We start from the raw sequence: 12,086 nt of genomic DNA on the forward strand, positions 1-12,086 counted from the left end.
GCTGTCTCATGTTTTGTTTTGTTTTGTTTTAGAGAGAGGAAGGGAGAGGGAAAAGGAGACAGAGAGAGAAACATTGATATGAGAGACAGAAAGACGGAGACATCAATCAGTCTCCTCAGTATGCACCCCGTTCGGGGACTGAACCCATAACCTGGGCATGTGCCCTGCCCAGAAATCAAACCAGCAACCCTTTTGGTGCACAGGTCAATGCTCAACCAATTGAGCCAGACTGGCCAGGGCATGTCTCATCTTTTTAACTAGAACAGAAAAAAACTCCCCTGAGTTATCCCTGTTTTGTGTTATGAAGTTCTTTTTCTCTCCATGCCCTGTGCTGATCAGCTGAGGATACTCACTTTACCCAACAGAAAACTGGGTAACATACATCAGGGCAACAGAAGCGGAGAATTTAGAGCCACCTACTTCCCCAACCATATTCCTGCCATATATTCAATACCTGGTCTATGCTATAGTTCTGCTAGGTACTCTGTGGTGAAAGCCCAATTTCCCAGAACTCATTCAAGGTCCATTTGACTGACTTCCCCAGAGAAAGCTCTTTGCACTTGAGAAAGTTGAATCCAGACTATGAACCAGAGACTCTGCTTAGTTTATATTCTCCGGGAAGCAGTACCTTTAAACAGCTACATTTGTCCTTGCTATTAAATTTTGAAAAAGTAAACATTTTTAGTGAAACCTATATAAATGGCAAAACCATACAGAAAAGCACAAAGTAAGGATGACTGCATCTCTCTCCTTTTCTGATGGAAAGGAAGAGAGATGCAATTAAGGATGGACATATAACAGACTTGTAGGATACTGATAAAGCTCTATTTCTTAGCCTGGTGGAGAGTTCAAAGGGAGTTTATTTTCATTTTTTAAACTTTAAATATACCTTTTATATAAACATCTGATGTATTTGAATGATGTTATTTTAGTACTAACATAAATATGTACAGAAGCTCTTCAACTTACGATGAGGTTATGTCCCAATAGATCCATCATAAGTTGAAAATGTATTTAATACACCTAATTTATTGAGCATCATAGCTTAGCCTACTTTAAACGTGCTCAGAACACTTATATTAGCCTACAGTTCGGCAATTACCTCAAGTTTCAGGAGTAATTGCCTTCCTCTTCTCAGGAAAAGCAGGAGATATAGAAAGCCATTTTATAGACATGATGGCATGTGAAAATACAAAATGCAATATCCACAATTCACTGGTAACACAGTACACTGTAGGGTATCAGTTGTTTACCCTCATGAATGCGTGGCTGACTAGGAGCTCTCGCTGCTGCTGCCCAGCATTACAAGTATTATTATGGCATATCACTAGCCTAAGAAAAGATCAAAGATCAAAATTCAAAGTATGGTTTCAGCTGAATGTGTACTGCTTTCATACCATCATAAAGTCAAAAAATCTTAAGTCAGGGACTATCTGTATGTGGAAACAAGTTTCCTTTAACATTTTCCCATCTTTTATTTCTCAGTCATCTTCCATACCTTTAGACTCTCTCTCATTAGAGGCTATCAATTACCATTACTGCCATCTTCTGGGCTAAGTCACACTTAGTCATTTCCACTTTAATTAGGCAAGGTATCTCTTAATAGAGTGGCGTGTAGACCAACATCAAATAGGGCACTGTACTTATACAGGCCATAAATAATTAAAGACAACACACAAAATACAAATCATATAAAATACATGTCCAATTTTTCTGGCTAACTCTCCTAATAGAAAGAAAATAAACTGATAGTAGTTTTCATATGATATTACAAATACTTTTTGCTAAATCTAATGTCAATAAAAGGTACTCCAACTAAATGCTGAAGAACTATATGTAACTTGGGGCCATATACAAGAAAACTCTCTCTTACTATTTTGGGGATTGACCTGCCGAACAGTAGGAGCCTGCATAACAGTTCCTCGTAGGGGAGCCTGAGCTGGTGGTGCAGGAAGGGTTGTATAAACCACTTGGTTTGCAGGAGCTCTTGGTACAGGAAGTCTCGTGGTCACCTGAGTTGCTGGACGATGTGTTACATTCACAGTGGTTGGAGCTAATAAAAAGCAGAAAAATATAGTAAGAATGCAGTAATTCTATGTTAAATGAAGAGTATTAAATGTTAATTAACTTTGCAATAACTCTAATAAAGAGAGAAATAGAGACGACAGTCTCCTTTTGCCATCTTGATAGAGCCAACCAAAATTAATATTACACAATACAAACTTCAGAGAAAAAGAACATCTCGACCATGTCCAAGGCCCTTTCCACTCTTTAGTTTGACCAGATAATAAGCATGAAGATAAAGAAAAGGTTTAGACTCAAGAATACGAACTTATAGAAGTGATTTAAAAGAGCATATTTTCCCTCCTCTATGTTAAAAAAGTTCTTAGCAGAGTAGAATTTTAGGCCCTCCAGACTGTCTACAAATGGGTAAAAATCCAAAAGAGTAACTTTGGCCTTAACTGGTTTTGCTCAGTGGTTAGAACTTTGGCCTGCGGACCAAAGGGCCCCGGGTTCGATTCTGGCCAAGGACACACACCTCAGTTGCAGGCTCGACCCCGGCCCCGGTCGGGGCACATGCAGGAGGCAAACAATCGATGTCTCTCTCTCACATCAATGTTTGTCTCCCTCCCTCTTTTCCTCCCTCCCTCTCTGAAAAGCAATGGAAAAAAAATCTTCAGGTAAGGAGTAAAAGTAAATTAATAAACAGAAGAGTAACTCTGTATCCCCACAGTCCAAGAAACTGGTTGGCTATTGTAACTGACATTTTCTTCAGGTAAGCCAAACCATCTCTTATTCAAAACAATAAAATAGCCATTAAAATAACAGACTTCTTCCTTCTCTACTGTGGCATTCTTCCTAACCTATGGTACAAAGAGTATTAATGCCTTGACCGATGTTAATATATATTTGTCAAAACTGAGTCCTAAATGTTCACTCACAGCATGGAACTACAATAATAATTTGAGGAGTTAACAGCTTATTAATAACTCTCTGAATTAGAACTACATTTTACAAATGACCATATATTAACTACATAATAAAAAACAGTAAGAAATCTCCTTTCATATGAAAAAAATGGGTTCTATAAATAAAATTAATTTGGAGGTAAATGCTGGATATAACAAAGATAAAAAAGGTTTCTTTACTAAAGACTCCTTAGTCCTTATATATCCTGTCAATTTGAGTTAGAAAATGGAAGAAAGTAAACAAGGATGAATATTAATCTCATCTCTTTTTTCCCCATTTTATTATCTATACAGCACATGGGTTTGCATAATGGCATTTCTTTCTGAATTATCTAAATTAAGTGACTATCACTTTAATTTCACTGGATACAATTCCATGTGAACTCAATGTTTTCCTTAAAGAAAAGTGTATTACATAAATATTTTGCAGATAAATCTCTAAGCAATGGGCTATTTTATGAAGAAAAACTGTTTCAACTGTCTTCCAGTTTAGGAGATAAAGGCTACACCTTTAAAATGTCTGATTTACAGCTTCTTGAGAGGTACCAATAAAATATTAGTGTTTATCTCCTATTGGTAGTGTTAGGCCAGTTAAAACTAGTTCAAGTTAAGAATTATTTTAAAATTCCTATTTAGTCAATTATAACTTCTTCGCTATAATCAGAATGAATCATTATATCCATCCCTTCCAGAGAAAGGATATTCATTTCTGCTGTTTACAGTAGCAGATGACAAAGACACATAGTTTAAGTCTTCTATTTAACCATTCATAGAAGTGCTGCTACTTAAGACAGGAAAACTAAGTAATACTGCGTTCAAAATGACATGGTATCTTCAAAATAACAATGAGAATTTTCTGTCTAATCTTGCCAGTTGATATGATAATCATTTCACTGTAGGCAAAACTAAAGATTCAGTCCAATGATTCAGCAAGTTTACCTGTAGGTAGTAAGTGTATTGTTGTCTGAGATGGTCCACTTGTTGGCACCCCAGATGGTTGAAGAGGTGGTGCTGGTTGGATGGGCTGCAACGGTCGAGACACAGGCTGAGAAGAACCCATGGCTGACACAGGAGTGTGATTTAGCTTTTTAGTGTCTGTTAATTAAAAGTTGGACGTTATGATTATTGATAGAAAAAAAATTAGGAATACAGGTTTTTCCTTTATTGGTAAAATTTACCTTTGCCTGCCACCAAGTCACATTTACTGCTTAGGAAACAATTTCTATTTTAATTATGTATATTTGCCAATATGAAACCCAAGTCAGGACCTTAAATAGTTCACTGTTGGTTCTATCACAGATTCTAATTCACATTTACAGAAATACCGTTTTATGCTGTTTTTTATGGAAGAATCTTTTTTCTGAACTCAAAACAGTATCATGTCAATATGAATAGTTTCATTGCCTACATTAATATATATCTATATATCTATGTGTCTATATCAAAGACATTCTCCTAGACAAATACCTATAAACTGATGAGTTTTTCACCAGAGATCCTGAATTCCAATTACTCTACTGTTGCTTAGATTCTTTTGTTTAATAACACAGATGGCTGCTTATTTACATTATCCAGTCTTTAAAATAAAAGACACATATAGTGTCTATCTCAAAAAAAAAGTCTACAATAGCCTATGATATGAAATTAATGTTTGCATCTCAGAAAAAGCCCTTAAAAATAGTTAACCACTCTGGTGTAATATAGAGGGCAAGCCCAAAACTATTCTATCTAAAATAATTCCCATTGATTTCTGTCCTATGGAATTCTAAAATGTAAATAAAATTCTAAATTATGAATACAATTTAAGGCTTTAGCAAGTATTATTTAATTGGGTGCTGATGGAGAACAATATACTTTAGAAGAAGAGAATTAAGGCAGACTCAAAGATGGAGCAATGGAAAGAGACTCCATGAGGCAGGGATGCTAGAAAGAGAAATAGCAAGGGAACTGGTAATAAACTTTGCTTACTTTACTTTTTTATTCAGAATAGCCCTACCTATGTCCTCTCAAAAATAACCTGTATTTATTTTTGTCCTCTAGGAAATTCATTATACCTAGACTTGTCCATAAAAAAATAGTGAAAACAATACAGGTAATTTGAAACTTTTTAAGAAGAGTTATAGTGGTATAAATTCAACCCTGACAAATGATGGCATAAATCTTCCAATTTTACAGCAGTTTTACACAAAAAAATAACTTACTTTACTGTCACATAATCAATTATATAGCTACTTTTGTTTTCTTAAAAATCAAATGAACTATCTTACTCCTGGAAAATATAATTTTTTAAATGTTTATGTTTTTTGAATTTAATGTCTTTAAGGCAATAATTAACTTAAGTACCTGATCATACTAGATTTTCCACATGCATTAATATAATTATCACCAGAGTTTTACAGATATGTCTGTGAACAAAGTTATTTTGTACAGCCAAGTAAGTTTGATAAATACTTTATATCTTGAATCATTCTTCGAGAATTACATTATAAATTAACAGAGTAAAAGCTCAGAGAAGTCTATATTAAGAAAAAAACAGGGTGGGTGCGGGGGGGAGGGGGTCAATGGGGAAAAAAGGGGACATCTCTAATACTTTCAACAATAAAGATGAATTTTTTTTTAAAAAGAAAAAAACATATAATTTTGTTTTACTAAATATTTCCTAAGCATATTTAACCATGAAACTTTTTACTCATCGAATGCCTATTTATACTGCAGAAGAATAATCTGGAATATTAATATCTACCCAGTATTATTTCTAACTATTATAACTCAAAACAATATTAAGGACTTTGGGGTGTGCATGCTTTTTAACATTACTTCCATTTTCATTTAAATAACACTAAAGAAAATAAATTCAAATAACCAAAATTAAATGTATACACACTTAAAAGTACCGATATTAAAACATACACACAACATTTAGAGTCAGAAGACCTGGGTTGAATTCCCACTTCCCTTACTGACTCATACTCTATGAATCTATCTTCAACTTTAAAGTAGGCATTACAGGGTTACTGCAAGGATCATATGAAATATATTCTCCTAATTGCTCTGTTTTCCTCTATGCCTTTTCATATTCACTCAAGATTTTATTTCCATTTTTAAATTCTAATCTAAAAGCTCTCATTCTAGAAAGGATGCAAATAGATTGAGAGAAAAAAATGGTATCAAAGCATCACTTAGTATGATTACTTATATTTAAATACCTTGTGAGGCTCCACTCTCTTCATCATCCATTGTGAGATCAATGACACCACCTGAATCACTGCCTGTAGCTTTTCCATTCTGAAAAACAAAACTTTTATTTTGCAAAGAAACTTTGGCAGACATAAAGGAAAAATGAAGTAATACTGAGAAGAAACAAGGATAGTGAAGAGCCTGTTTCGATGACCGCATCATTTTCTCTTGCGCACAGTAACATGCTGTACAGGCATGCAGCCTAGGAGCAATAGGCCACAGCACGCACGTAAACTATACCGCCTGGGTCCCTGTGAGTCCACTCTACGGTCCCCAGAGAAGAGTTTCCCGGAAGGTATCTCAGGCGGTGCAGGGCTGTAAATGCTACTCACAATCACTTCATGATATGCTACACTGCAGATCAACAAGAATAAAGTTTTCATCTGCAAAACCAATTTTGTGAAGTTAAAGGAAATAATTTCTTGAGGTTAGAAAATTCAGGCCCAATCCCAAAATGATAATATAAATTCTAAGTCCTACAATTATAAACCTCTCTATGACAGTGACTTTGTAGAAATGACCTGTTAACACAAATCTGTGAAATTCAATACTAAAGGTACTTAAATCCTTAAAGAATGTAATAATCCAGTCACTATAACACCTAATGTCCACTTTTAAAAATTTACTAAATTTTAAATTTATCAGAAATTAGAGGAGCCCGGCCGGGCGTGGCTCAGGGGTTGAGCGTCGACCTAGGATCCAGGCGACCGAGGTTCGATTCCCGGTCAGGGCACGTGCCCGGGTTGCGCGCTTGATCCCCAGTCGGGGGCGTGCAGGAGGCAGCCGATCAATGGCTCTCTCATCATTGATGTTTCTATCTCTCTCTCCCTCTCCTTTCCTCTCTCTGAAATCAATAAAGATGTATTTTAAAAAAAAAAAGAAAAGAAAAATTAGTCGAAGAGCCCCACAATCAGCCAGTGGCCAGCCCTGTCCCTCTGCGATCCCGGCATCTCCTCGTCCCTGCTCAGCAACAACGGGGGAGCAGCTCTATGCAGCTGAGGGCGGTCCCTGCCCCAGGCACCCGGGCCTGGGCGCCCCAGTGAGCGCCGCTCCCGCCCTGCCCTCTGGCGGCTCCACCCCCTAGGAGCCCCGCTTCCGCCCCCCGCGGGCCAAGATGCCTGCCTCGCCCCGGCGCCCGGCCCCCGGCCCCCGGCCCCCGGCCCGCCTCCTCTCCCGCGGAGCCCCGCGAGCCGGAGCCCTCGCCGTCAGGGGACGCGGCCGGCCGGGCCTCCCCGCGCTGCGCGGAGGTGCGTGACCGCCACCGGCGCCGAGCCCGCCCCGCCCGCCCGGCTGCCCTTCCCGGCGGCAGGCCCCCTGTTCCCTCCCCTACAGCGGCCTCAGGCTCAGACTCCAGCTCCCAAGAGTTCCAGATCCCAAAACAGTCCTCTGGAGCCCAGACTCCCCCATCCTGAATTTCAACGGACTCTATTCCCCACCACTGATATGGACATCACCCACCTTTTGTCCTGAACTCCATCTTCCCCCCATCCTGAGCCCCTTCGGTAATCTGGACTCTGAGCCCCCAAACCTGGAACTCCACCCACCACAACCGCCTTCCTGAACTGTAAGCCTCCCGCACAGTAACACTCCCAGCCCTGGAGCTCCACCCCCGTAAACGGCCACCCCCCACCCCGAGACCTGACATTTACTGTTTATCTTAAACTGGGGTCCTGATGGGAGGCAGGGGAAGTAGGTGAGGGTCAAAGTGTCTGTAGGGAGCAGATGGGAATTGTGCAAGACCCAGGAGGTGCAAGGACACTTACCGGGGGGCTTTGGGGCCCTCAAAACAACAACAAAACCAACAACAACAAAAATTACTAAACAAATACGCGAAGACCAATAGAATATAACCAAAGACAAAAGGTACTTAATGGAAAATGATTCCAAGTGAAATCAGATGTTGAATTTAGCAAAGACTGCAGAAGTAGCTGTTAAAAATATGTTAAAAGAATTAAAGGAAATATGTTAATGAATGTGTAATTAAGTAGAAGCTGAAAAACAAAAATAGAAAGGAAACGAAAGAATTAAGGTAAAATGTTTAAAACCCGAAAAGATTAACACTAAACCAAAAAAACACCAACATATAGAAACAAATTTTAGATGAAACAGATTTTTAAAATTACAAAACAGCAGGCCTAAATACAACCATATCAATAATTATACCACGTGTAAATAGATTAAAATTTCTTATCAAATATACCAATTGTCAGATGGGATAAAACATCAAGAAATAACTATATTCGACTAGTGGTTATCATATTAAGACAGTATAACTTTAGAAGAACCATCATTTCTAACAAACACAGCCATAACAATGTCATTTTCCTGTCCTGAAAATGTTACTTAGCTTGTCCAAACAAAACAAAAAAAATCACTGAGGGAAATAAAGATGTTTATAAATTTTTGGTTTAGGAATACATTTTAAAGGTAGACTTCCAATGTCACTAAATATATCAACATTTTGTATACCACATATGTCTTCTAGAAAGTACCCCATAAACTTTTAATTGAAAATATAGCTAAAATCCACGAGATATCCTCAGAAATAATCACAACTTTGATCTCTAATATCATACACAAAGACTGCTAAAATTTGTACAAAATATTTTTACTTTAAATAATTCTTTATTTTTTTCAATTACAGTTGACATACAATATTATATTAGTTTCAGGTATACAACCCAGTGACTAGAGATTATATAATTTACTAAGTCATTACAATATTAGTGAGTATATTCCCTGTTATACTTCACATCTGTGACTATACTGTAACTACCAATTTGTACTTATTCTCTTCACCTTTTTCACCCATCCTCACAACCTCCCTCCCATCTTGCAACTGTCAAAATGTTCTCTGTATCTATGAGTCTGTTTCTGTTCTGCTTGTTTCGTTTTTTTTCAATTCAACTGATTTCATATATGTATTAACTGCCATTTCATTATGTTTCTGATCTTTTTTCCCCCCTTCTTCTTAAAGAAGACCCTTTAACATTTCATGTAATGCTGGTTTGGTGGTGATTAACTACTTTAGCTTTTTCTTGCCTGGGAACCTCTTCATATGTCCTTCGATTCTAAATGTTAGCTTTGCTGGGTAGAGTAATCTTGGTTGTAGGTTCTTGCCAATCCTTCCTGGCCTGCAAAGTTTCACTGACAGTCTTATGAAAAACCCTTGTAGATAACTACAGTGGTACCTCAGTTTTCGAACATGTCCATTGATGAACATTTCGGTTTACAAACGCCGTAAACCCAGAAGTAAATGCTTCAGTTTTCCAACACACCTTGGAAGTCGAACATGTCATGCAGCTTCCACTGAGTGCAAGATCCTGGGCCTCGCTGTCGGCTGTTGACCCCTCAGTTTTCAAATGTTTCAGAACTCGAACGGCCTTCCGGAATGGATTACATTTGAAAACCGAGGTACCACTGCAGTGCTTTTCTCTTGCTGTTTCTAAGTCTCTCTTTGTCTTTAACCTTTGACATTTTAATTATGACGTGACTTGGTATGGGCTTCTTTGAGTTCATCTTGTTTGGGACTCTACGTTTCCTGACTTAGATTTTCAATTCCTTGTTCCCTGTGTTCTCCTGGCAAGTCCATGATGTGAAGGTTGGTATGCATGAAGTTGTCCCAGAGTCTCCTTACACTACCCTCACTTTTTTAAAATTCTTTTTTCTTTTTGCTGTTCTAATTGGGTGTTTTCTGTTTCCTTATCTTCCAAATCTCTGAATTGATCATCTGCTTCATCTCCTCCACTGCTGATTCCCTGTAGTCTTCATTTCAGTTCATGTATTCTTCATTTGTGATTGGTTCTTTGTTTTCTAGTTCCATTTTTTTGTTTCCTATATCTTTGATGAAGTTCTCATTAAATTCTTTAAGCATCCTTATAACCAGTATTTTGAACTCTGTATCTAGTAGATTGCTTGTCTCCATTTTGTTCAGTTCTTTTTCTGGAGTTTTGTTCTGCTCTTTCATTTGGGAAATGCTTCTTTGTCTCCCCATTTTGGCAGCCTACTTTGTGTTTGTTTCTGTGTGTTAGATAGAGCTCTACATCTCCAGGGCTTGGCAGAGTGGCCTTATGTAGTAGATGTCCTATAAGGTTCAGTGGCACAGCCTCCCCATTCACCCAAGCTGGGCACTCCAGGTGTGTCCCTGTGGGGGGGTGTACACCCTCCTCTTGTAGTTGAGACTTTATTGCTATTGGCACTTCAATGGGAATGATTTAACCCCAAGCCAATCAGCTGCAAGGGCTGGCAGTGAACACTGTGGTGAATTACCTGTGCAGGGGCCCACCCCATGAAGCAGGACTTACTTCAACAGGGCTCTGGTACCCACTGAGCCCAACCCTTGAAAATGTTGCCTGTGGAGTTGGTTGGGTGGTGCTTCAACATGGTCTGAAGCTGTCTACTGGGTGCACTATCTCTGGGGCTTCCCAGGAGGTGCAGGCCAAGGTCAGCCACTGCCTATGTTCTGTCTGAGGCCAGCCGGCATGAGCTCCAAAGTGATCTGCAGATTGCTACTACTTGGGAGGTGCCCAGAAGAAGCCAAGCTGCAAACCAAGGCAAACTGCCCCTAGCACAGGGCCTGAAGTCACTTAAGAGGATGGGTCATGCTGGCTTGAGAGTTTTTAGGAAAGTCTGAAGCAAGCATGAGCTAAGACAGAATGTTCATATAAAAAAAAGCCACTGGAAACAGCTTGGATAGGCCTGCAAGTTGGGTGGGGCAGGGTGTCAGGGAACCACCAGGGTGGGGCCAAGGGTGATAGTCAGATTGATAAGAGACTCAGATATGGCACCTGCCTGCCAGCTCTGTTGGGGAAGGGCTCAGAAAAGGAACAATGGCCTCTGCCAGCACTTCTGTCTGGGAGAAAGCTGCTGCACCCCAGCTCTCACCCTGATGCCAGACAATTCAGTTCCTTCCGTAAGTCCCTGGTGCCTTTTGAGCTGCTGCCCCAGTGCTAGAGCTCAGAGTGAGTGAGTCTGAGTAAGTCCATGTATAGGCCCTTTAAGAGGAACTGCCTGAGACTCCAGAAGCCCTCCATCTCACTCAGCCACAATCCCCAGTGGATTTTACAGCCAGAAATTATGGAGACTTCTCTTCCTGGCACTGGAACTCTGGGCTGGGGGCCCTGGTGTATGGCCTGGACCTCCCACTCCTCAGAAACGCCGCAGCCAAGATATTCCTCCAATTTTTACACGAGTGTGGGACCAGCCTGTTCTGCGTCTCTGCCCTTACTACCAGTCCCAATGTGGCTTCTTCTTTATATCCTTAATTGTAGGATTTCAGTTCAGCTAGATTTCAGATGGTTCTGAATGATGGCTGTTCTGTAGTTTAGTTGTTAAGTTTGATGTAGTTGTGGAATGATGCAAGTACTGCATTTACCTACAGTGCCATACTAAACAGAAGCTGAGACTAAAATATTTCTAATAGCTTTAATTTGCTCTAGAAACCATGGTGTATATCCAGCTTAGGTAAAAAAAATCCTTCATTTTAAAGCAAAAGTCATAATTAAAGATCATTATGTCCTTGTTTTCAAATTCATGCCTGATTTATATGAGACGTTATGTTTTCGTAGGAAAAATGTTTGTGTCTCTTGAAATGATTAGGAGGAAGGGCAGAAAATAAAACTATCAATAACCTCATGACTTTTCTGTAAATCTTTTATACCTAAAGCAATAGAGTGAAAGAAATAGGAAGAACACTGTTAATTTAGGAAAAAAGTAGTTACTCCATTCCTGGGTAATTAAGATTTAACACAAAAAAGTACCAAGACTGGGAAAGTGCTAATAAGCTATCAGAAAGACCAAGTTTTTCTTTCTAAAAATCAATTTCTGATCAGCTTTGAAGAAACTAAATTGGTGCCTCTGTAACATGTGTTGGGTGTGGGG

The 12,086-nt window shown here is 39.1% G+C and overlaps 1 protein-coding gene across 8 annotated transcripts in view; it reads right to left on the minus strand.

The window, feature by feature from the left end:
* The window catches only part of ATF7IP (activating transcription factor 7 interacting protein), a 108,412-nt gene that overhangs the window by 16,322 nt on the left and 80,004 nt on the right, over positions 1–12,086 (minus strand). For 7 of the 8 annotated variants that reach the window (XM_016197440.2, XM_016197439.2, XM_016197436.2 and 4 more), the window contains exons 11-13: positions 6,176–6,254; positions 3,909–4,064; positions 1,874–2,053 (exon numbers count right to left, since the gene is read on the minus strand). In XM_016197440.2, the coding sequence (XP_016052926.2) occupies positions 1,874–2,053; positions 3,909–4,064; positions 6,176–6,254 (415 nt within the window). The remainder of the gene's footprint in view (positions 1–1,873; positions 2,054–3,908; positions 4,065–6,175; positions 6,255–12,086) is intronic. The other variant, XM_016197442.2, reaches the window with a different exon arrangement.

The sequence above is a fragment of the Miniopterus natalensis genome, chromosome 2, assembly GCF_054644295.1.
Source record: "Miniopterus natalensis isolate mMinNat1 chromosome 2, mMinNat1.hap1, whole genome shotgun sequence".
Lineage (NCBI taxonomy): Eukaryota > Metazoa > Chordata > Mammalia > Chiroptera > Miniopteridae > Miniopterus > Miniopterus natalensis.